The sequence below is a fragment of the Peromyscus eremicus genome, chromosome X, assembly GCF_949786415.1.
Source record: "Peromyscus eremicus chromosome X, PerEre_H2_v1, whole genome shotgun sequence".
In the NCBI taxonomy this organism is placed as follows: Eukaryota; Metazoa; Chordata; class Mammalia; order Rodentia; family Cricetidae; genus Peromyscus; species Peromyscus eremicus.
In genome coordinates, this window is record NC_081439.1 from 60,524,365 (window position 1) to 60,548,202 (window position 23,838).

Genomic DNA, 23,838 nt, shown 5'->3' on the forward strand with positions numbered 1-23,838 from the left:
ACAATCAATAAAAATATTATGTTGGAAAAGGGGGGTTAAGACAAGAATCTGGTGGTTTTCAATGTATGCTCAAAGATGTCTAATTTTTACCTTCAAGAGGTGAACCCCCCCAAGAAAAAAAGGTGAAGCCCAGTAACTCTCCACCTTGGTGGGGATTGGATTTAGTGATTCATTCCCAGTGAATAGAATCTGGGTGAGATGATGGAGCATACTCTTTGAGAAAGAGTAACAAAAGCTATTGTAATTTTTTCTTGCTCTACCATTTGGATTAGTGATTTGAGGAGTACTCAACTCTTATATCATGAGGACACTCATTAGGCTTTATGGCAAGATCCATTTTGGCAAGAAACTAGATCTCTTTCCAAGATCCGTGAGAGGAGCACCATCTTGGAATAGGATCTTCACCTTCTGTCAAACGGTCAGATAACTGCAAATTGACAAGTGAGCTCCTTTGACCAAAACTGCAGCCAGGGTCCTTAGAGCTTACTCTTTGACTAGCTCCAACTTCAGATTTCCACCATTGGTCACCAAAGAATCGAGTTTAAGAAAGAACCCGCTAAATCAGGTTAGGGAACAATCTCTCAAGGACTTGAGTTGGATCCTTGGGACCCACAAGGTAGAAGAAGAGAACTGACTCCTGAAGGTTGTCCTCTGACATCCACATGGGTACGTGCATGTACACCACACACACACACACACACACACACACACACACACACACACACACACGGGGGGGGGGGATGAGGGGGAGAGGCTGGGCCTGGCATGGACTTTTGAAATCTCAGATCAGAGCCCACCCCAGTGACACATTTCCTCCAATAAAACCATGCATCCTAATCCTTCTAGTCCTTTCAAACAGTTCCATTCCCTGGAACTAATCATTCAAATATATGAGCCTGTGGGGTCCATTCTTACCTAAACCCCCACAGCTCCTTCTCCTCGGTGGATTCTGAAGTCTTAGGAATCTAGCTGAAGCCTTGTTCATCCTTTCAGTCTCAACTGCCTCTTCTGGAATTGGCATGTGGCATGTAGAAAAATAACCCAAACTACAGACATACTTCTTTAAAACAATATTTATTTGTCTGTGTCCTTATATGCATACCACAACGTGCTTGTGAGGTCAGAGAACAACTTGAGGGAGTCAATTTTCTCCTACCTTGTGGATCCCAGGGTTCAAACTCAGGGTGTCAGGCTTTTCCTGGCTGAACCATCTTACAGGCCCCAGACTTACTTTTTCCTTCCTAAATCTTTTTTTTTCTAGACAGGGTTTCTCTGTGTAGCTTTGGAGCCCATCCTAGAACTCACTCTGTAGACTGGGCTGGCCTTGAACTCACAGAGATCCACCTGGCTGTGTCTCCCAAGTGATGGGATTAAAGGTGTGTGCCACCACTGCCTGGTGCTTCCTAAATCTTGGTAGTTTTCTAACATTTAAAAAGCAATGTTTTGAAGTTTTTGGCTAAGCTGGACCTGGTCACATAATCCTGCAGTCTCAGTACTTGGGACAATGGGGCAGGGGAATTACACACTTAAGTCTGATTTGGGCTACAGAGTGAGTTCAAGTCCAGGTCCAGCTTGAACAACTTCAATAAGGCCTTGTCTTAAAAAAAAAAGCCAGGATGTTTTCCTAGCGTGTGTGAGGCCCTACCCTTAGCATAGCTCCAAGCACTGGCCCCTCCAAAAAGTCCAACTTTTCTATTATTTTTCAGTGAAAGAATCAGCCTCAACTATCTACCTCCAATATTAGCAGATGTGGAAATCTCTTAAAAATGGATGTGTAGTTAGATGTGGTGGTACGTATCTGTAATCCCAGCACTCAGGAGGCTAACACAGGAGGGTCATGACTTGGAGGATGGCCTGGACCATAGTGGGATCCTGTCATAAAAAGAAAAAGAATTTACAAAAATCTAAACTTGATCATATGAATACCATTTAATTCCCCCAATAGTGTAGTGAGATGTTTTCAGCTGCAAGCAACACTATATTCAATAAATTATTACTCACACTAGAGGCTTGTTTATTTCACATGACAGAAAGGTGGGTAGTACAATAGTGCTGTGGTTTGGTAAATTCAGTAAGTCACTGATGTCTTCAAGGACTCAGTTATTCTGCAGTTTGAGCTCACCATTATCAACATTTGGTGATTATTTTGTCTTATGGAACAAATTCATTGCTGAAACTCTGTATTACTCGTCAATTTCTGAGTAAGAAAGTATCTCAAAGTTTAGTATTTCAAACCAATAAATATTACCTCATACTTTCTGTGAGTCAGGAATTTGACAACAGCTAAATTTGTTTTGGTTAGGTGGCACACATCTGAAAGCTTGACTTGGGGATAGGAGAGTCCACTTCCAAGCTGGCTCCGTTAGAGCTGTGGGCAGCAGGACTCAGTTCTGTGCTGGCTGTTTACAGGTACTCTGACTCACCATCTGGGCTACCCCACAAAACTCTTTGAATGTCCCCAATACATGGCAGCTGCTGTCTTCAAAATGAGAGATCAGAGAAGGAGATGAAGAGGAGGGAAAGGGGCAAAGGGGAAGGGAGGGAAAGAGAGATGGAGGATAGAAAGAGAGAGAGGGAGAGAGAATGAATTCCATCGTGCATTTTATGGCCTAGTGTAGGAGTCATGCACAGTTACTTCCCAACATTCTATTAATTAGCAATGAGTCAATAGTCAATACATGTACAGGTCTTGCTTTTTTTCACTGTTCTGTTGTTTTTCAGAACAGCAGACTTCCCTTTTATCTCATTGACCTAAGTTGGGTCACTGCCCATTCCCAGACCAATGTGTGACAAAGGGGCATGTGGGGGATGGGATTACCAGACTCAGGCTTAGGTCAACAGTGATTTATCCCTTGGTGCTAGGACATAAGCCTGTCTTTGCTGAGCACTGGTCACTAGCCCAATGCTCCATTAAATCGGATTTCTGCAAGCAGTGGACGTGGGGAATAGCTCCTGGGGAGGTAACTGACAGTAACAAACGGGTTCTCAGTTCTGTGGGATGAAAACTGTGTCTTTAACAGTGTTATAACACCCAAGGGATCTGCTCCGTATTAGCCTTGCCTCACATGTATAATTGTGTGAGATTTCTTTATTTTCCTGTTTTTCTGTTGCCACAGGCTTCTTCTCATCTTAGGCTGTCTGTTTCTCACTGTTATTTCAGGCCAGGGATGGTTTAGTGGGTAAAAATGCAGCTCCTCTCTCAAATTCATGTCTTCATTTTCTTTGTGTGTGTTGTGTACCTAAATATGTAATTACAACCATCCCAGTCTGTATAAAGTTACTTGTACGTATATGATTGTATACGATTTCAGACCACTTGGTATTGAGTAATCAGTCGGGGGCTTTCAGCATTCCTCAGTTGCCTGTAATTCTTTGTCTCTTCCATGTCATGTGTCTTCTGTTACGCTATTTTTTTTCTCCTCCTGTTCTCTTAAAACCTATTTTTCCCCTTTGTGGACCTGTATCTACCTTCTCCATATATCTGTTTATATAAAATCTGCGTATGAGAGAAAACACATGCTATTGTCTGAGTTATTTTGCATATTATAGAAATTTCCAGAGATGGTCTGGTCAGTTACTCTTGGGTGTCAGCTAGTGAAAGAGGTGGAAACAAGAACCAGGAGAATGAGGGAGAAGGGCTTACTTTTCTCATGTGCCCTTCAACTTCCTAAGCAGCTGTCCTGTCTCAGACAGTAGGCAAGTGCTTTACCACTGAGAAGCATCCTTAGCCCAAATTAGTGTCCGTAGAGATTTAAAGTTTTCTCCAGTGCTGGAGATTGGATCTAGGGCCTCTCGAATGCACTTTACCACTAAGCTACACTCACAAAGAAGTCTAAATCCCAGTAGCCCACGATTGAAACAATCACTTAAGCTCTGCAATCTTAGTTAAGACACTAAACCTTTGTCCATCAGTTACTTCATCTTTAATAACAGAGTGTACTTATGCGTTTTATGAACATTATTAGTTGACATGACACATGCTGAATGTATTCACCATTACAATGAATAATGTAACCACGGCAATTACATTGTATTTTTCATTATAAAAGGGGATGGGGGACCTGGTCCTTTTTTGACTTCTGAGAAGTTTCGATTACTAAGTAAGGCCTTATGTAGAATTCCATTCTGGAGGCAAGAAAACAAAAGATTCCAAAAGGAGACGGCATTTGCAAAGCTTTTGAAAAGGCCCCTGAGAATTCCACCGGGTGGGGCGGTGCTTTTCCCAAGGCAGTCCCGAGCATGCGCTGCTGAGCAGCCGCGCTGGGCACTTTGGCTGCACAAGTGGCCTCTGGCCATGCACACATTCCACGCCCACCCTGAGGCGCCAACCCACTCTCTTCTTTAGGGGCCCCTAGGTGAAATCTTCTACTCCTCCCCTCGTCAGGAAGGTTCCCCCGCTGCTCGCGTCGTGCTGGACGTGACAAATGGAAGTCGCACGTCCCACCAGTTCCTTGTAGATGGACAGCGCCTCGGAGCAATGGAAGCGGACTGGCCTTCTGGGCTGCGACCAATAGCAACTTTGCTGCTTCGTTCTCTGGGAGCAGCGGCGGGAAGGGGCGGGTCCAAGGGCGGGCTCAGGGGCGGGGCTAGGGGCGGGGCGAGCGCCCTCTGGTCCCCCGCAACCCGGCGTTCTGCACGCTTCAAAAGCGCACGTCGGCCGCAGCGATCTCCTCTTTCCCAGGTCCGGGCCTCTTGATCTCACCGTGTTGCCAAAATGTCGCTTTCTAACAAGCTGACTTTGGACAAGCTGGACGTGAAGGGGAAGCGGGTCGTGATGAGGTAATCCTGTACTCATGCCCTCCGGGCTCTAGCACAGCCTCCCGGGCCCTGGCAAGCACGCTTTTCCGTGCACCCTAAGTTGCGCTTAGTTTTCAGCTAGGTCTCGGGGGTCCTGGGTTTGCAGAGCCAGGGGTGTCCTCCTCACCTCGTTGGGGCGGAGACTGTCCGAGTTTGATGCTTCCTAACTGCTTTTCTTCCAGCATAAAAAGAGACCAATAGTGTCCTTTAGGGAGTGGATCTCACTGAGAAAAGGTTCAGATTCTCAGGACTGAATCTTTTCCCCATTTCTGAAATGCAGTTTCGTCTCCTGTAAGGAGATGGGACCTAATGCTTATCCTGCAAATCTCTAGGCCCCAGTTGAGGGACCTTGAAAGGTCATTTAGCTAATTTCCCTTCCCCCACGGTCTTTGGACCATCCCTGACGAATTCGAAACCGCCCACGTTTCATTGGTCCCGGTACAAAAAGATTTCTTTCCCAGAGGATGTGGTTTGAAATGCTCAGGAGTGGAGGTCTCTTTCCCTAAAAAAACTATGGGTGGGTGGGGGGTGAGGCCCACTGAATGGAGCTCTGTATAGCTTATGTAACAGGCCTCAGCAGCCCTACCTTGCCATTGGACTACTGGCCTTGGGGTTTGCATCAGGATTGTGACACATACAGGGTGTGGCGGCCCGGAGTTGGAGGCCTCTAACCTCACCCTCAGAGGTGGCTAGTGAAGCAGGATGTTAGAAGTGAGCAAGGCTCCCACGCACATGGCATTCTCTTGCTCCTTACTCGGCACACGTGGATCCTTGGTCATTTATCAAGTTGGCTTCTCCCTTACCTGACAGAATTCCTAGCGTGTATGGGACTTCTACCTTTCTAACTTTCGTAATTTATAATGTGTGCCAGGGTGAAAGATGATGGTTAGATACATAACTGATGCACTTGGCTGTTCGTGTAACTATAGGACCCACGGATGGTAATTTGGAAGGGCCGTAGGTAATCGCAGGACCGCTCTGCCGGCTTGACCTTTTTTGGAAGCGGTTGATTGATTGGTGGTGTGTGAATGACGTAATCCCGGTCCCTTTCACAATTTGGGCCAGTTCGAATGAGGGCATTTTTTAGATACTAACACGTGTGAGGGAGCAGAGGCTCTCCTACCTCAGCAGCTAGGAGTTAGAGAACTGTACAGGCACATATTTCATCGTAGCCAATAATACTTGGCAGGTGGCCTTTTCTTGCTGTGCAGATAGCCAGAATCCAGTGTTCATGCAAAGCACTCGTGTTACCTCACATGGGATAGACCTTTGTAATCCGGATGGAGTAGAGATCCCAGCCACCCTAGGATTAAAGGGCAGGTTCTAGCTCTTGATGGTGCTCCGAGGAAATGAGATTGACCCTGTGAAACTGAGAAGGTAGATGTTGGCCTGCAACTAGCTTAAAAGGTTTCAGATATTTCCTTCTACCTCCACTGGCTTGAGGTAGATGGTGTGCAGCAGCTGAAAGCCAGTGGGACATTGTGTTGGTCACCTTCCTGTAACTGCAGTTTGGGGCCTTATGCTCTCTTCCGCAGGGAAACTGTCTTAAGGAATTAACTCTGCTTGGGAGTGAGAATGGAGTTTTCTCCCTTTTTGCCAGATCAAGTTTCATTTAACACAGCTTAACTGTGAGCCTTGAAAAAGATTGGCTAATCCAGTTTTACTGTTCAAGGTTATTGAACTAGCAGTATGATGGCAGTTGATGACATGTTGAAAGTTATTCAACTCTCAAGTTTGTGGCAGAGTCGGGACTAGAATTTGGGTCTCTTTAGCTACCAATCAGATTGTCTAAACACTTGGACACTGACCCAGGGACAGGTTGAAATAGACTTTGTCTGGAGGGGGGTTGCCATCGCTTCCTTTTGTATGGATACACTGTACTTATTTTTAAGGCCACACTGGCAAGGTTGCTTTGTTTCCGGATTATTAATGCATCTTGAATAGGGAGTTGCATTGTAGGCTTACATTTTAGGAGCCCAGGCAGCTCTGCCTGGGTGAGCTCAATACCTTTTTGTTTCAGTGCTTTTTGTGGTAGTTGGCGGTGCTTCAGAAACGGGGCCTCTGGCTGTTTCACTCGCCTCCTTTCTGGCCTGTAGAAGGGTACCCTTGTCTTCTGACTCGTCTAGTCCCTTGGTTTGAATTGGCAAGGGAAGGTGATAGGTTGGGCTAACTATTTTCCACGTGCTGGAATCGAACACCAGGTATTTTATGCTTTCAGAGCAACTTTAAAATAGCCAGGAACCCCAACAGGTTCCGCGGCTCAGCGGGTTTTTCCATTCCCTCCAACTACTTGATTTTACCAGGCCATTTGAGTAAATTTCCTGCTGAGTTTTGTCACGCTGTTTCCTTTCTGTCCCCTCATAGGTTACCAGTCATCCTTTGCTGGTAAAGTACTTCTCTTTTCTCTTGTACTTCCTGTTTTTTTTTTTTAATTCAATTTATTTTTTTTTCCAGCCTCACCGGTTTTGTTGTGACTTGCGAAGTAACAGTCCTGGTGGAAAGAAAGAAAATGGAATCACACTAGTGTAATTTAGCAAGCAGACCATAGAGTAACAATGGGCATGGTTCCTCTGAGAGTTCTTAGGAGAACTGGGCCTGGAATCCTGAGATTTCAGAAAGACTTAGGTTTTTGGTTTTTTGTTTTTTTTTTTTTGGTTTTGGTTTTGGTTTTTTGAGACAGGGTTTCTCTGTGTAGCCCTGGCTGTTCTGGAACTCACTCTGTGGACCATTCTGACCTCTTAATTCAGAAATCCTCCTGCCTCTGCCTCCTGAGTGCTGGGATTAAAGGTGCCGCCCAACAAGACTTATTATTCGAACTTAATTTTTTTTAAAAACTCTTTTGTAATAATTACACATTTCTAGAAGACTGCAAAGACTGTTTGGAAACTCAGTTTTTCCCAGTGGCTGCATAATTGTAGTGCAATGGCAGAAGTGGGGATTCGACATGTAAGGTGTACAGTTCTAGCATTTTATCACACGTAGATTTGTATAACCACCACCTCAGTCAAGACTGGTTGATCACCATCAAGAACATCTCATGTTACTTGGTTAGAATCATACTCTCCATTTTTAATGCCTGAGGATTACTGACCTGTGCTCTATTTTTAAAACTTTGTCATTTCCAAAACATGGTATATACGTATTCATACAATGTGTAACTTTTGGAGATGCACGCTTACTCAACATTCATTTACTAGTTATTAAGTTGGTACACGTACCAACAGAATACGCCTTTGAATTGCTGGGTGCTTTTTCACGGTATGTGTGAATCATTCATCCATCCATTAGAGGCTATCTGGGTTGTTGCCAATTTGGGGTTTTTACACAGGAAGCTGCTATGAGTTTTTTTTGGGACGGTCACATGCTGTACTTTTGGGTAAAACCCCTAGGATTGGGATTGCAAGCATTCTGCCACTGAGCGATTCCATCTTTCACCTTTTGAGGGATCCCCAGATAGCTTTCCAAAGGCGCTGCACCATTTCACATTCCTGTTGGAGTACATCAGTGATCAGTTTTTCTGCATCCTCACCAGTATTTGGTGGTAAGACTGGCAGAATGACTATACTAAGGAGGTGTTTTAGCTACCACGTGATTAAAACAGTGGGCTATAAGAAATTGCATTTTCCCCAGGAATCCCATGCCTGGAGAAGAAAAGCTTGGGCTATTTTCCAGCAGAGTTACAACCTTACAAAGACAAAGCTGGGTCAGTGGTGAGCAGCACCACACCTTGACCTTCAGATTGCTTAGATACGGGGAGCTGCTCAGATGTGTGTGTGTATCTTTGACCCTGTGTTTGAACTACAGGTTCCTGAAGATGGATTTGGAGGTCACTGGATTGCTTTGTCTTTTATGGTGGTGACATTAAATCAATGTCTTTCTGATTTTTTTGCTATTAATGTGACTGTTCTAATTGGCTTATCAGGGAAGAGTGGCTGAATCTGTCCTCTTGGGGAATAGACTGTCACTCGAGTTTGGTAGCCATTCTGATATATGTGGTGATACCTGAATTTGTCCTTGAGGCAAAACTAGAGAATATTACTGGGAAGTGGAAAAGGGTGTACATTATATATCAGAACAAGTGGAATGTGTAGGCAAGGTTCTTCCCTGCTTTGGAGTCCTCAGAAGAGAAGCTAATGGCAGGCCGAGCTGTGAGTCCAGGAGATGATGGGTGAAGGTTGAAGGTATCAAGAGGACAGCGAGAGAACTAATCCAGTTTTTCATCAGTAAGCTGATGCCATCAGAGCTTGGATGGAAGCCACAGATGTTTGGGAGTTCAGTCCAAAGGCATTCCTTCTTACTGGGTTTTTGGGGGGCAGAGAGCAGCACTATTTAGCCTATGTAGTTAATCCTTTTGTCCATTGGCCTTCCTGGGAGGCTGCAGGAGGATCATGGTAGTGGGATACTTGATCTGCTTGGTCTGAACTTTAAGGCTGGCAAGGGCCTGCTCAGGATATTTAAAGAGGATGCCTTAGGCACCAGAAACCAACTAGAGTAGTGCCTTTTAATTTTAAAGGCTTTCTTAAATCCAAATCAAGAACTATGTCCCTCAAGGTCCTTGGTGAGGTAGATTAGTGATCACGGAATAGAGGAAATCAGTGATCTGCAGGACTTGTGGTCACTGCTCAGACAGAAAAAAGACATTGGGAAAAGATGGAGTTTCACAATCAAGGACAGTAGCAATCCTGCCTTATCATATATAGTCCCTTAGTGACTGGTACTAGGTTTTTTTTTTGTTGTTGTTGTTGCTTTTTTTGTTTGGTTTTTTTTGTAATGTCTTTAATATAGTTTCAAATAAAATACAGTTTGTGGAATTGTTAACATATAATAACAGCTAACATTTGCATGATACTATGTACCACTTCTAAGCCTTTTATCATTCACTAACTTGTTTCTCTTAACTATGAGCTAGATACTATAATTCTCAGATTTTAAAAAAGATTTATTTATTATGTATATAGTGTTCTGTCTGCATGTATGCCTGCAGGCCAGAAGAGGGCATCAGATCCCATTATAGATGGTTGTGAGCCCTCATGTAGTTGCTGGGAATTGAACTCAGGACCTGGAAGAGCAGTCAGTGCTCTTAACACTGAGCCATCTCTCCAGCCCTCATTTCTCAAGATTTAAGAAAAATTAAAAAGCTGGGTGGTGGTGGTGGCAGCGGCGCACCCAGGACAGCCAGGGCTGTTACACAGAGAAACTCTGTCTTGAACACCGCCTCCCCTCTTAAAAAAAAAGAAAAAGTTAGTCAAAATGGTTTTGGGGTGGATGTATTGGTACATTAATCTAGTATTTAATCTCAGCATTTATTCAGGAGATGAAAGGAAGCTAGACCACATAGTGAGTGTCTCAGATCATGGCAGACAAAACTTAGACATTACCCAAGTGTGTGTGTCTGTGTGTGTGTGTGTGTGTGTGTGTGTGTGTCTATCAGAGGACAACTTACAAGAGTAGTTTTTCCTTCTTCCACCCATGGGACTTGGGGATAAAACTCAGGTTGTCAGGCTTGGCCCCAAGTGCCTGTACCGCCTGATCCATCTTGCCAGCCCTCTCTCTTTTAATGCCTCTTATTGTTTTAAAGGTGAGATTTGAGCTTTTAACGGTTCAAACTTTTGAGGGACTAAGAAGTTGATGATGGCTGTGCAACTGAAGCCTTTTTCTTTCCTAGGGTGGACTTCAATGTTCCTATGAAGAACAACCAGATCACAAATAACCAAAGGTAAGATCACTACCAAACCCGGCCTGGCTTTAAGTGTGTGAGTATATGGGGTGCAAATTTCTTTCTCCATACTGTGGAAGTACATGAACCGAAGCCACATGACTTTGGGTCTTTACTAACCTGCTTTCTTATCTGTGGGAATTGAATTATTCTAAATTCATGAAAAATATTGGAAAAAAAAATCACCCTATTCCAGGTGTCTCCCAGCACTTGGGGAGACAGAGGCAGGCGGATCTCTGAGATTGAAGCCAGCCTGGGACAGCCAGGTCTATAAAGAGACCTTGTCTGAAAAAAAAAAAAAAACAACCAAACAGAAATTCTAGTTTGACATGGGGGTGCATGCCTATATCTTAGTGCTTGCAAGGCTGGATTTAGGGGGGGTATAAGTTAAATTGAGAGCTGTGTGAGCTACGAAGTCAGTTTCCTGCCATTCTAGGCTGTCCAAAAACTTGTCTCAACAAAACAAGTGAGGGAGTGGACATGATCAACATACATTGCATGAAATTCTTGAAGAATTAATAGAAGTATTTTAAAACAACCAAACAGAAAAACGCCAGACCACCTCCCGTTTAAAAAAATCCTCCACTACCAGCAAAAACATCCTGAGAAAGTCCTCCTTGTTTTAAGAAAAATTTTAAGGAATTTGGAGATACTTTCTTTTTAAAATCAAAGTTAAAGATTAGTTGACTTTTCTTACAAAATGAAGTATGCAAGAGAATGAGTTTTAGTTTCAGTAATTTTTAAGCTTACATATAGATTTACCAGAGTTTGTTACAAGGAGCCTAGATAAGGTATTTTTTTAAGGGAGGGGATAGTTTGCTCTGCCTTTGCCTCTAAGAAAATAGAAAAGACTTCAGAAGTACTAGTGTCTTGGGTACTAGCTTCAGAAGCAGAATTTCTTCGTAAAGATTTATTTTTATATGAGAGAGAGAGAGAGAGAGAGGTTGAGAGATTATGTGCATGTGTGCATGTGTGCACAAGGGCATTGGTGCACCGTGTGAAGTTGCCTGTGGAGGCCAGAAGAGGGTATTAGAGACATTGAAGGTAAAGTTGCAGGTGGTTGGAAGCCAGTTCATATGGCTACTGGAACTGAACACAGGTTCTCTAGAATAGCAAGCCTTAACCACTAGTGATCTCCCTCTAGTGCCCTGCAGAAGCAGATTTTGTTTTCAAAAGCAGAATTTTTAAGTCATAGTACTGTTGTTGCTTTTGAGAAAATTATATAAGAAAGATTTTATTTCAAACCATTTTTCTGTGACAGGGTCTCAGCTTCTGATGGGCTTGAGCTTGGGGTCCTTCTGCCTCAGCCTTCCAGGTGTTGGTTCCAGGCATATGCCATAATGCCTGGCTCTTTGGGCACCAGATCTTATTACAGATGGTTGTGAACCACAATGTGGTGCTGGGAATTGAACTCAGGACCTCTGGAAGAGCAGCCAGTGCCCTAACTGCTGAGCCATCTCTCCAGCCCCAAATTAAATTTTTTTTTTTTTTTTTGGTTTTTCGAGACAGGGTTTCTCTGTGTAGCTTTATGCCTTTCCTGGATCTTGCTCTGTAGACCAGGCTGGCCTCGAACTCACAGAGATCTGCATGCCTCTGCCTCTGCCTCCCAAGTGCTGGGATTAAAGGCAGGCGCCACCACTGCCTGGTCCAAGTTAATTTTTTTAAAGATTTATTTATTTTATGTGTATGAAGAGTTTATTTTTGTGGCTGAATGATACCTCATTTTTCCCCCCATTCATCAGCTAATGGCGATGAGGTGAAGTCTTCATTTTAGCCATTGTGAACAATGCTCCTATAAACTTGAGTACAGATGTCTTTTTGTATGCTAATTTCATTTCCTTTGGGTCCATGCCAAGTGGCTCTGGTCGCAAAGGTATCCTTTACCTAGCAACTACTAACTTCAGACTTTTAGAAGGGAGCAGGTGTTAGTCATCATTACCTGGCTTCTAGAGAGTATAGAAACAGCGACCAGCTGTTGTCAGAGAACTGAGGGACACTTGAAAAGCCAGGGTTGGTTGGTTGTAGACATGGCCTCATTTGCTGTGTTACCGAGGCTGATCTTGCACTTCTGATCCTCTTTCTTCTCCCTCCCGAGTGTTGGGATCACAGGTGTGCCCCACCATGTCCTGCAGCTGATTATTGGAGAGCTTTGTGCTTGCCAGGGAAGTACTTCACCCAGTGAGGCACCTCGCCAAGCCCTGACACCTGAGGGCTAACCTCCCAGGCAGGTCCTGCTGGAGACTGCAAGCTTTGCTAGGTTCTTTTCTGCATGTGGAACAGGTCCGTGATGAGACTGTAGTTCCAGGGGGCAGGTCTGTATCATGTCTATCTTAGGAACACAAATATGAATTCTGCAACTGTCAGACTTGAGGAAACTTGGAGAAGAAACAGCGTCTTACATTTTACGAAGTCACTGGTTAAAATAGTTTCCTCTAATTCCTAGGAAGAACACTGTTCTATCTTCTGCCTTCTTTTGGTTATAGGATCAAGGCTGCTGTCCCAAGCATCAAATTCTGCTTGGACAATGGAGCCAAGTCGGTTGTCCTTATGAGCCACCTGGGCCGGCCTGATGGTGTTCCCATGCCTGACAAGTACTCCTTAGAGCCAGTTGCCACAGAACTCAAATCTCTGCTGGGCAAGTAAGTACAGGACAGGGCTCTGGTGCTGGTGAGCTCGGGGAGGTGAGGTGGTCTGGTTCTCAGCAGTCGGGCATGCTGTCGCTGGTTCTCAGCTTTCAGGCTGCTCTAATCCTCATTTCTTGTTCCTCCCTCCCCCAGGGATGTTCTGTTCTTGAAGGATTGTGTGGGCCCAGAAGTAGAGAATGCCTGTGCCAACCCAGCAGCTGGCACTGTCATCCTGCTGGAGAACCTCCGCTTTCATGTAGAGGAAGAAGGGAAGGGAAAAGATGCTTCTGGGAACAAGGTAGGACCTGTGATTTTGATATTATTGGGCCTTTGGGCCTGAATTTGTATGAGGCCATGTTTAAAGAACAGTGGAAACTCTTTAAAATTGAGGTATAACATACATGTAAAACTGTACAAATGTGGGCCATGGATGTAGCTCATGGTAGTGTACAATGCCCTGGGTACAATCCTCAGCACTGCAGAACAAAAGCAGTTGTTTAAATGTACATGATGAATTACCAATTAGCACAGAGTACACACATTATATATCACTACCCCGTGAAGGAATGGAATGTGACCAGCGCTGCAGAAGCTCTCTTCCTGTTCACTTTTTGAAATACCTTTGAAAAATACATGAATTAGGCAGGTGGATCTCTGAGTTCAAGGACAGCCTGTTATACAGAGAAACCCTGTCTCAAAAAAAAATGAAAAAAAAATACATGAATGCTTTTAGGTAATCAGTATATTTGGTGAGGGTAATGGTCATGGTGAGATTCCTTAAGGCATTGGACTTAAGACTTTCCTTTCTTGGGTAGGGTAGGAGTGATTGGAGACAAAGTCTCATGTAGCTCATGTATTGTGTAGCTCAGGCTGGTCTTGAACTTGAGGTAGCCTAGGATGACCTTGAGCTCCTGATTGTTCCACCTTCCAAGTGCTCGGCCTCCCAACTGACTCAGGGCATTTGAGTCTCGGTAAGATAAATAGGTGTCATCCTCATTTCCTAAGGAAACAAATCTCAGAAAGAAGCCTGGGTTTTCAGAAAGGCCGCCATTTTGCTGGAGTTAGTAGTGGTGCTATTGCTGGGCTTTATAGTTCAGTCCATTAGCTCTGCAAGCTTTTTTTCTACAAAGAGCCACATAGCAAATGGTGGCTCATGTAGTCAATTGCAATTGTATACAGTCTGTGGGATCTATTCACATGCCATTGTCATAAAAGCTGTAGATAATCCACAAGATTGGTCACTAGACTTGACAAAGAATTCAGTCACTAAATGTTAAAACCGCCTGTGAGTATGACTTTGGATTTGCCCTTTGGTTAGCCAAGGGCAGTTCCTAGTACCTTCCACTCTTTGGGGCTTTAGAGATGAAAGAACAAGATGCTCTGAGGGTGTATGTCAGTCCCCTTTTGACTTCTGACATTTCTTAAGGTCATGTGGAGTGCCCGCTTTCAAGCAGTTTCTTTTCTTAGCAGCACAGGCCCTGAGCTGGCCCTGCCCTGCTTTGGCGTGGTCTTGCTACAGTACTACTCAATGCTGACCTAAAATGTGGTGCCCTTTTAAACTGAAACTCAAGATGCCCAAACTTGAGTGCTTAGAAGTGGCAGGAGGCAACTGGAAAGGTGACTCGGGAGGTTTTATTCAGGAATCAGTGAACTGACTGTGCTACTCTCTGACTTCACTTTTAGTGAAGTCACTTGCTCTTCACTCTAAAGGCTTACTCAGAATGCCTGAAATTGCAGGCATCCAATCACAAGTTCACACTGGACACAAACAATGAAGACAATTCAGTTGAGTTTTGTAGGCGAGTGTGAGCTCCAGTATGGGTTCTGGAGGAGCAGCAAGTGCTCTTAACCACTGGGCTATCTTTCCAGCCCCATAATTGAATGTTCAGTGTGTTCAAATTGGTATGTTTAGAATTAACGTTGCCTTCCTTATACTCATTGGCAAGTCAAAAATGAGGTATGTCCTGATAATTTCTATGGCATCTTTTCATGAAAAGCTTTGAATTTAGCTTACATTCTTTTTGTTTGGTTTTGAATTTTATCACATGTATTTTGCATATGTGTGTGTACACATACGTACATGCATGTATGATTTTCACGGGGAAGTAATGGAGACAAGAAATGACCAAAGGACCTGAAATATTTAGGAGAAAGAACAGACCCTGTTGCTAATCCTAATCCTAGTAGGTTGTTGTCCTACTAACTCAGAGTCCTCAAGATGTTCAAGAGGATTCTTGGCAGGCTGAAATGCTTTTGAAGTTGTTTTTGGAGCCATCAATATTTTCCATGTTAGATTTTCCTCTTTAAATTTTTCTCTGCAGATTAAAGCCGAGCCAGCCAAAATTGATGCTTTCCGAGCCTCATTGTCCAAACTTGGGGATGTCTATGTCAATGATGCTTTTGGGACTGCACACCGAGCCCACAGGTACCGAGAGCCTTGTCAGTACTAGGCAGAGTACAGTGATCTGAGCAGCCCCTCCACAGTTCCGCCTCCCCGCACTTCTCCCAGGCCACTCTCCCACTTCCCCGCTCCCCAAGATCTGCTCCTGTTTCCCTTCTCAAAAGCAAGTCTCCCAGGGATAGCAACTGGACATGGCAGAACAAGTTACGATAGGACTTGGCACATGCCCTCCTCAAGGCTGGACGAGCAACCCAGTAGGAGGAAAAGGGTCCCAAGAGCAGGCAAAAATGGGAAGATTATATTCTTTTTTTAAAGCAATTAGAATTTTAGATTACAGAATGGTACTGGCCTGCCATTCATTTATTTGTATTCATTAAAGTACTTCTGGGTATGGTGGCATACATCTTGAGTCCCATAAGAACACCCAGTTACACAACCATAACCATATACATTAGTATATGCAGAGGACCTAGCTCAGACTCTGACCTAACTGGGTATTGTAAATTCTACCTCAGTCCATTGCTTGTTTTACCCTTGGTCATAAACTTAGTCAGAAATGTATCTAAGATGTAAATGGCCTTATTGCAGTTTAGGGATGAAACCATGGTTTCCCAACCAATGAAAACATTTTAGTGATAAGGAGCTGGCTTCTGGGTCTGGGGAAAAAAATGGTAGAATTTGACTGGATTTGGAATAAATTTGGTTTCTTGTTTTTTCCTTTTAGCTCCATGGTGGGTGTGAATCTGCCACAGAAGGCTGGTGGATTTTTGATGAAGAAGGAACTGAACTACTTTGCCAAAGCTTTGGAGAGTCCTGAACGACCCTTCCTGGCTATCTTGGGAGGGTATGAAGAACACCTCGGGACCATGTTAAATAGTGTTAGCCTGGTAGTCGTCCATAGCATGGGTAGTTTATGGTCAGATAGCATAATCACAATGAGTAACTGAGGAGAATTTAATAAAGAGTCTGACAGGTGAGGGTGGGGTTTAGGGAAGGCCCTGCCATCATCTAGGTTTATTAATAGCCATCAGCATCTGAAGATACAGAGGATTCCAGAGAGGTAGTCCGTGTAAAAAGGCAGTCTGATTAGAATCCTCTGGTCCTTAGTCAGGGGATATAGGGCTGGTCAACTGGTAGAAGGAGCCAGGGAAAGATACTTGTGCCTTTTCTTCAGTTTCTGCCTGGACACCCCCTGCATGCACCACTGATTGGCCAACTTACCTGGAAAGCAGAAGGCATGTGAGCCTCTTAATGTGGTCTATTAGGTCAGATTGGTGGGACAGAAGAATGTAGAGAAGGGCAGAAAATGGTTCCACAGGGGAAAATGGAGAATGATCCCTCAAAGGTGCTCATCTCAATCTCAGGTTCTTCTTTTCCCCCTTAAGATAAGGTCTCACATACCCCAGGCTAGCCTTGAAATTGCTTTGTAGTCCAGGGTGATCTGGCCCTGACCCTCATGCTTCAACTTCCTGAGCTCTAGGATTACATGCTTGGGCCATACACCTGGCAAGGTCCTCCTTAAAACAGTTGCAAAGCTGGTAGATTACAGCCTGGTAGGGAATAACTGAAAACTTCCCTCTGTGTGCTTAAAGGATCATTTAGATGTAACTCTCCAGATCATGTACCTATTTTATGTTTCTTCTTATGGGGAAAGGCAGTGTGTGGGTAATCATAATAGTTTAGCCAAGAAGAACTTTCAGAAGTGAAGGTTGAGTGGCTACATTGCAAATAAAGTAGGAAGAAGGAACTTGGACTGCTTGGATGAGAAAGCTGCCTTTCACTTGGCATAGCTGTTTAGGCAGGCATCAGCCTCTTTCTGGTTAGAGGACCATGACCCATCTATGGGATGCTTTTTTTCCCCTTCCACATGCCTAAGCACACTCAGCATTTCCTGATGAAAATTGACTCTGGAACTGGGTGTCAATTTCACCTAGCATAGTTGCTCTCTAGGCTTCATGAGCCCTGTTTCAGAGTCCTAAAAATAACCCAGATGGGTGTAGGTTTTTGTGTTGTCTTGCAAAAATGTTAGTTCCTGGAAACATTGAACCTTTTGTTTACTGATTTAAAAGCATCAGACTCTTGTCTCTGGCTTCTCAAATTAGCATTTGAGCTGTCTGGGTTTGGTTCTTAGGTTTTCTAAAGATCTGGAATATGGGAGTGAAATTCAACCACTGGTGTGTTCCGGTTTTAGAGTAAGATTGAAATATAGCTGTCTTCCTTTAACCACAGGGCATATGTTGTAAGATCTCTGAACACTTGAAGCCAAGGATAGCCTGAATCCTAAAGACAGACTATAGTTTTTCTGGATGTACAGGCTGTAGGCGGAGAAACAGACAGACAGACAGATGCTGGGCCTGTCGTGGGTTTTGGATGCCTTAAATCCACTCTCAATGATTTACATGCCTCCTGTAACAAGGCCATACCGCCTCATGCTTTCCAGATGTTCAACTGGGGACTATGTATGCAAATAGGAGTCTCTGGAGACCATTTCCATTCAAACCATCACAGTTACTAATCTGGCAATCTGGGCTTTGTGAATTTTGCATGGGGGTGTGGCTGTTTAGATAAGGGAGGTTTTGTTTTTCTGGTTTTTTTTGGTGCTGAGGATCAAACCCAGGGTTCTGTACAGGAAGACATGTTCTCATACTTAGCTATACCCTTAACCTGAGAATATCCTTTTTAAGCCCTTGTTCTGGAGCTGCCTTCAGAGGATTTCTTCAAAGCATGGAGTGATGGAGAAACATGGCCAAGTTAGGCAGTACTTTCGCCACTCTGGGGCATTTCCTTTTCTCCTGCCGTGTCTCTGAGTTAGCACCACATTCACCAATTGTGTGCTTTGTGGTGATGATTCTTGTTTTCCCTTCTAGAGCGAAAGTTGCAGACAAGATCCAGCTGATCAATAATATGCTGGACAAAGTCAATGAGATGATCATTGGTGGAGGAATGGCTTTTACCTTCCTGAAGGTGCTCAACAACATGGAGGTAGGAAACCCATGCAAGTGGCTGTGAAATGGCTTCTATAGTGATAGCAGTTTCTGTGAGTCCTAAAAACATTGCCATTTCCTCTGTATTCCTTTAGAGTATGTTATGCTCCCGTCCGTGTTGAGTCAGGCATGGTCTTAGTTTAGAGGCTGATCTTCATCTCCTCGGCTCTCTTGTGTAGATTGGAACTTCTCTGTATGATGAAGAAGGAGCCAAGATTGTCAAAGATCTCATGTCCAAAGCTGAGAAGAATGGTGTGAAGATTACCTTGCCTGTTGACTTTGTCACTGCTGACAAATTTGATGAGAATGCCAAGACTGGCCAAGCTACTGTGGCCTCTGGTATACCTGCTGGCTGGATGGTGAGTCAGTTGCATGGTTGGTTATGTAAGTGGTCAGAAAATTCATTCATCTAGCAGATTTTTTTTGTGCCATTGGCGATCCAGCTGAGTGTTTCACAGATGTTAAGAAGTGCTCTGCTACTGAGCTGTGCCCTTTCCTCTCCAACAAAAGTTTTACATTCATTTCCATGGGACTCAAAAGGACGGGAAATGTTGCAATGGGTACTTGGAGAGCAATGGCATGGAGTAATTACTGCTGTTTTATCAATGATCGTGCTAACCCACTTTTTGAATATTCTTCAGTGTTCGTTTAGCACTATGCTGGAGATAGTACTATGCTCTTTCACGGTCGGAACTGTTCTGGACCACATGGCTAACTACAAGCCATTCTAAGTAAACTTTCAGGTCAGCAAGGTGGCTCAGTAGGTCAAAGTGCTTGCTACACAAACCCGAGGGACCTGAGATATATTTCTGGACCCTAAACTGATGTGCTTTGATAACTGTGTAAAGTCATATCTTTATATGTTTATATGCTTGTTTGCTTACTATTTTTCATTTGTTAGACATTTTTCTGTTTCATTGTTTCCCAAAGTATGGTCCCACAAGCATCATTTTTGGAAGTTGTTTTTTTTGTTTCTTTTTAAAGATTTATTTATTATGTATACAGTGTTCTGGCTGCATATACACCTGCAGGCCAGAAGAGGGCACCAGATCTCATTACGGATGGTTGTGAGCCACCATGTGGTTGCTGGGAATTGAACTCAGGACCTCTGGAAGAACAGCCAGTGCTCTTAACTGCTGAGCCATCTCTCCAGCCCCAGAAGTTGTTTTAAAAAGGCAAATTTGGGATCTGAAGAGATGGCTTAGCATTTATGGGGAGAGTTAGGTTTCTAGTACCCACATTGGGTGGTTCACAACCACCTATAATTCCAGTGCCAGGGGATCCAATGCCCTTTCTGGTCTCTGGGCCCCCATATACATGTGGCATATACACATTCATGAGCATAAATAAATCATACAGACTGGGCATTGTGGCACTCACCTTTAATTGCTGTATGAGTTTGAGGTTGGCCTGGTCTACATAGCAAATTCCTGGCCAGTCGAGGGTAAATAGTGAGATCCTGTCTCAAAAAACAAACAAAAAAGAGGCAAATTCTTGAGCCCTATTTTAGACTTACTGAATCAGAAACCCTAGGAGTGAGATTCAACCCACTGTTTTTGACCGAGGCTTCCTGGAGATTATGGTACATGGAAGGTTTGAACACAACTGATCTAGTTCAGTGTGTCTCAGTCTCTATTGACATCTCAAATAGTTCTAGCTGTGGCAAGGCTGTTATATTGTGGCATATGTAAAGTATCACTAGCTGCAAGGTGTCAGTTGTGTTCACCCCAAGTGGCAACAACCGAAAACATCTGCAGACATTGGCACATACTGGTCTGATAGGCAGAATCGATCTGGGTGAGAACCACTGATCTAGATCTTGGCTGCTATTAGGCAACATGAGGTTTTGCTTTATTTGATCCATAAAGTAAAGTGTTTTTGTCAAGGCATATACACACAGGCTAGAGGATGCGTGCATTTTGATTCTACTAGAAACTCTTGATGTTCATTCAGCCTTACATTATGGTCTTGGTAGAGGTGATATTTGGTGTTAGTAAGTTTTCTTTTCTTTTTTTTTTTTTTTTATGGTTTTTGAGACAGAGTTTCTGTGTGTAGCTTTGGGTCTTATCCTGGAACGCACTCTGTAGACTAGGACCAGCTCAATGGCTGAGTAGGTAAAATCACTTGCTGCCAAGTCTAACAACCTGAGTTCAATCCCCAGAACCCACTTTATGGAAAGGGAAAACCTACTTTTCCAAAATTGTCCTCCAAAACACACACACACACACACACACACACACACACACACACAAATGAATAAAACTTAAATTAAAGCAGATTTTAACATTTTTTGTTTGTTTTTCAAGACAGAGTGTTGTTGATTATTTGTTTGATTGTTTTTACTCTTTTGGCTCTTTGGGGGCCTGCCACCCAGCTCCCAAATAAATCACATGGAGACTTATTCTCACTTATAAATTCCTGGCCTTAGCTTGGCTTATTTCTAGCCAGCTTCTCTTAATTTAAATTATCCTGTCTACCTTTTGCCTCTGGGCTTTTATCTTTCTCTATTTCTGTATATCTTTTCTTTTCTTCTTATTCTGTGTCTGGCTGTGTGGCTAGGTGGCTGGCCCTTCTTTTTTTGCTCCTTAATCATTTTTCTCTCTTTTTCTCTTTCTATTCTCTCTGCCTGCCAGTCCTGCCTATCCTTTCTCCTGCCTAGCTGTTGGCCATTCAGCTCTTTATTAGACCATCAGGTGTTTTAGACAGGCACAGTAACACAGCTTCACAGAGTTAAACAAATGCAACATAAAAGAATGCAACACGCCGGGCGGTGGTGGCGCACGCCTTTAATCCCAGCACTTGGGAGGCAGAGGCAGGCGGATCTCTGTGAGTTCGAGGCCAGCCTGGTCTACAGAGCGAGATCCAGGAAAGGCACAAAACTACACAGAGAAACCCTGTCTCAAAAAAAACCAAAAAAAAAAAAAAAAGAATGCAACACATCTTTGCATAATTAAAACAAATGTTCCACAGAATAAACAAATGTAACACATGTTAAAATAATATTCTATACCAGGTGGTGGTGATGCACGCCTTTAATCCCAGCACTCGGGAGGCAGAGCCAGGAGGATCTCTGTGAGTTTGAGGCCAGCCTGGTCTACAGAGCGAGATCCAGGACAGGCACCAAAACTACACAGAGAAACCCTGTCTGGAAAAAAAAAATTCTACAACTGAGATTCTCTGGGTAGCCCTGGCTGTCCTGGAACTCACTTGGTAGCCCAGGCTGGCCTCGAACTCACAGAGATCCGCCTGCCTCTGCCTCCTGAGTGCTGGGATTAAGGGCGTGCGCCACCACACCCGTCTTGAGTTGTCTTAACCGTTCATCCTCTTGATTCTACCCTCCAGGGCTTGGACTGTGGTACTGAGAGCAGCAAGAAATATGCTGAGGCTGTGGCTCGAGCTAAGCAGATTGTTTGGAATGGGCCTGTTGGGGTATTTGAATGGGAAGCTTTTGCCAGGGGAACCAAGTCCCTGATGGATGAGGTGGTCAAAGCTACTTCTAGGGGTTGCATCACTATCATAGGTAAGGGGTCCTGTACTAAACTCACTAATGCGACGTGGCTGAGCTGTATTCAGGGGAAGGCAGAGGGGGCATGGGGTTAATATTTTCTGGGTCTCGTTACGGGTAAATCTCTAGCTGATAGTTCATGGAGGTATCAATCATAGGGGGTCCTCTGGAGATGGAGTGGGAGAGTTTATTAGCTACATTTTGGCTTGGGAACCACACCGTTTTACAGTTTTGGTGCCAAAACATTTTTCTCCGGTCTTCATTCAACAGGTGGTGGAGACACTGCCACTTGCTGTGCCAAATGGAATACAGAGGATAAAGTCAGCCACGTGAGCACTGGGGGTGGTGCCAGTCTCGAGCTCCTGGAAGGTGAGAGTATTTTGTGTTTATCTGAAGGCAGGGTGGGGGCCCGTGGAGAGCTCCAGCAGCTGTTACCAGCAGTCATATTAGCTAGGTAGCACAAACAAAGCACCCGCATCCACTCGGCGGGAGGGGTAGGTAGGAACACATTTGAACTGACCTGGGATCCAGAATGCTGGGGTTTTTCAACTCCTGCCCTATAACCTAACAGAGCTGGCATATTATCAGGAAGACAAAAGGGCAGCTGTAACTTAGTGGGTCTTACAGTAATGCTGTCTGTGTGTGTGCTCTCTCAAAAACAGGTAAAGTCCTTCCTGGGGTGGATGCTCTCAGCAATGTTTAGTATTTTCCTGCCTTTTGGTTCCTGTGCACAGCCCCTACCTAAGTCAACTTAGTGTGTTTTCCGCATCTCCATTTGGTGTTAGCGCAAGATTCAGCTAGTGGCCGAGATGCAGCACCAGGAACCCTTAAACAGTTGCACAGCATCTCAGCTCGTCTTTACTGCATCGGGATTTGTCTACATTCTTCAAGATCCCATTTAAGTTCCTTAGCGACTAAACCATTGTGCATTCTAGAGTGCATCTATTTATATTCTGCCTGTAAAAGGAAGTGAGCTGTAAAAGCTTAGTTCTCTTTGAGTAGCCTCTGGTTAGCTTTGTCACCGTTCATGACTCGGCATGGAAATGAGATGAAATTCCAGCTGTAGGTTTGGAGAAGTTGATGATTATTAATAAAGATGTCCACCGAAACTGGAGTTTTCCTGTCATGCTTTGTTAGGAAGGGTGAGAATAGACTCTATGGATTTTTGAATGGAAGGATTGGGGCTGCAGTAGTGGGGAGGTGGGATTAGATAAATGCCTGCTCCTTATGAAGGCCTATTCTTGCTTTTGCTTTCGTTGGATACTGTAATTTCAAAAGCCAAGCTTTATAAACAAAACCAACCAAAAGAAGCCCCAGCTCATTCTTCCCGTTCTTGATTCCATTTCCTAGTGTGGCCATTGTTTTTCTTCTTGATTCCCATCTCATGGTTTTAAGTACTGAGACTTTCAAACATGTCTGTTAATTTCGTGGTTTGAAGAATGGAATCAACAGCCTCTGTTCCACATACACTTCCTCGTTCTCAGTGTTGTTTGCCATTGCTATAAATTAGATCCGGAATTTACATTATGAAGGATCTGGGCATGGTGTTCGCTTGTAATCCCATCACATGGGTAGCAAGACAGAAGTTCAAGAGAATCCTTGGCTACATAGTGAGTTAGAGGCCAGTCTCGGGTCTGTATGAGATCCTGTCTCAAGCCCTAAGGTTTACATGATGATTATAAGTGCTATAAATATATGAATATAGTATGCTATATTTTTGTCATTTTAATTTACTTTATAATTAACAAATGTTTCTTGCTGGGCATGATGCACATATTTTGATTCTAGCACATCATAAGTTCCACATTAAC

General features: G+C 43.9%; 1 protein-coding gene across 1 annotated transcript; it reads left to right on the top strand.

Annotated features, from left to right (window-relative positions):
• Positions 1 to 4,602: 4,602 nt before the first annotated feature.
• On the top strand, positions 4,603 to 23,136 carry Pgk1 (phosphoglycerate kinase 1). Its single transcript, XM_059251185.1, has 11 exons — positions 4,603 to 4,779; positions 10,463 to 10,513; positions 12,997 to 13,152; positions 13,291 to 13,435; positions 15,459 to 15,562; positions 16,263 to 16,382; positions 18,406 to 18,520; positions 18,702 to 18,881; positions 21,865 to 22,042; positions 22,298 to 22,396; positions 22,690 to 23,136. Exons 1-11 carry the CDS (start codon positions 4,715 to 4,717, stop codon positions 22,728 to 22,730), a joined length of 1,254 nt encoding a protein of 417 aa, XP_059107168.1. The 5' UTR covers positions 4,603 to 4,714; the 3' UTR covers positions 22,731 to 23,136.
• Positions 23,137 to 23,838: the final 702 nt, after the last annotated feature.

What these genes read in the sequence shown, in the direction of transcription:
- Pgk1 (XM_059251185.1), top strand. Translation starts at nt 4,715, where the DNA reads ATGTCGCTTTCTAACAAGCTGACTTTGGACAAGCTGGACGTGAAGGGG. An exon ending in ACTGCACACCGAGCCCACAG is followed by an intron (nt 15,563 to 16,262) that starts GTACCGAGAGCC and finishes TTTTCCTTTTAG; the next exon opens with CTCCATGGTGGGTGTGAATC. An exon ending in GGGTTGCATCACTATCATAG is followed by an intron (nt 22,043 to 22,297) that starts GTAAGGGGTCCT and finishes TTCATTCAACAG; the next exon opens with GTGGTGGAGACACTGCCACT.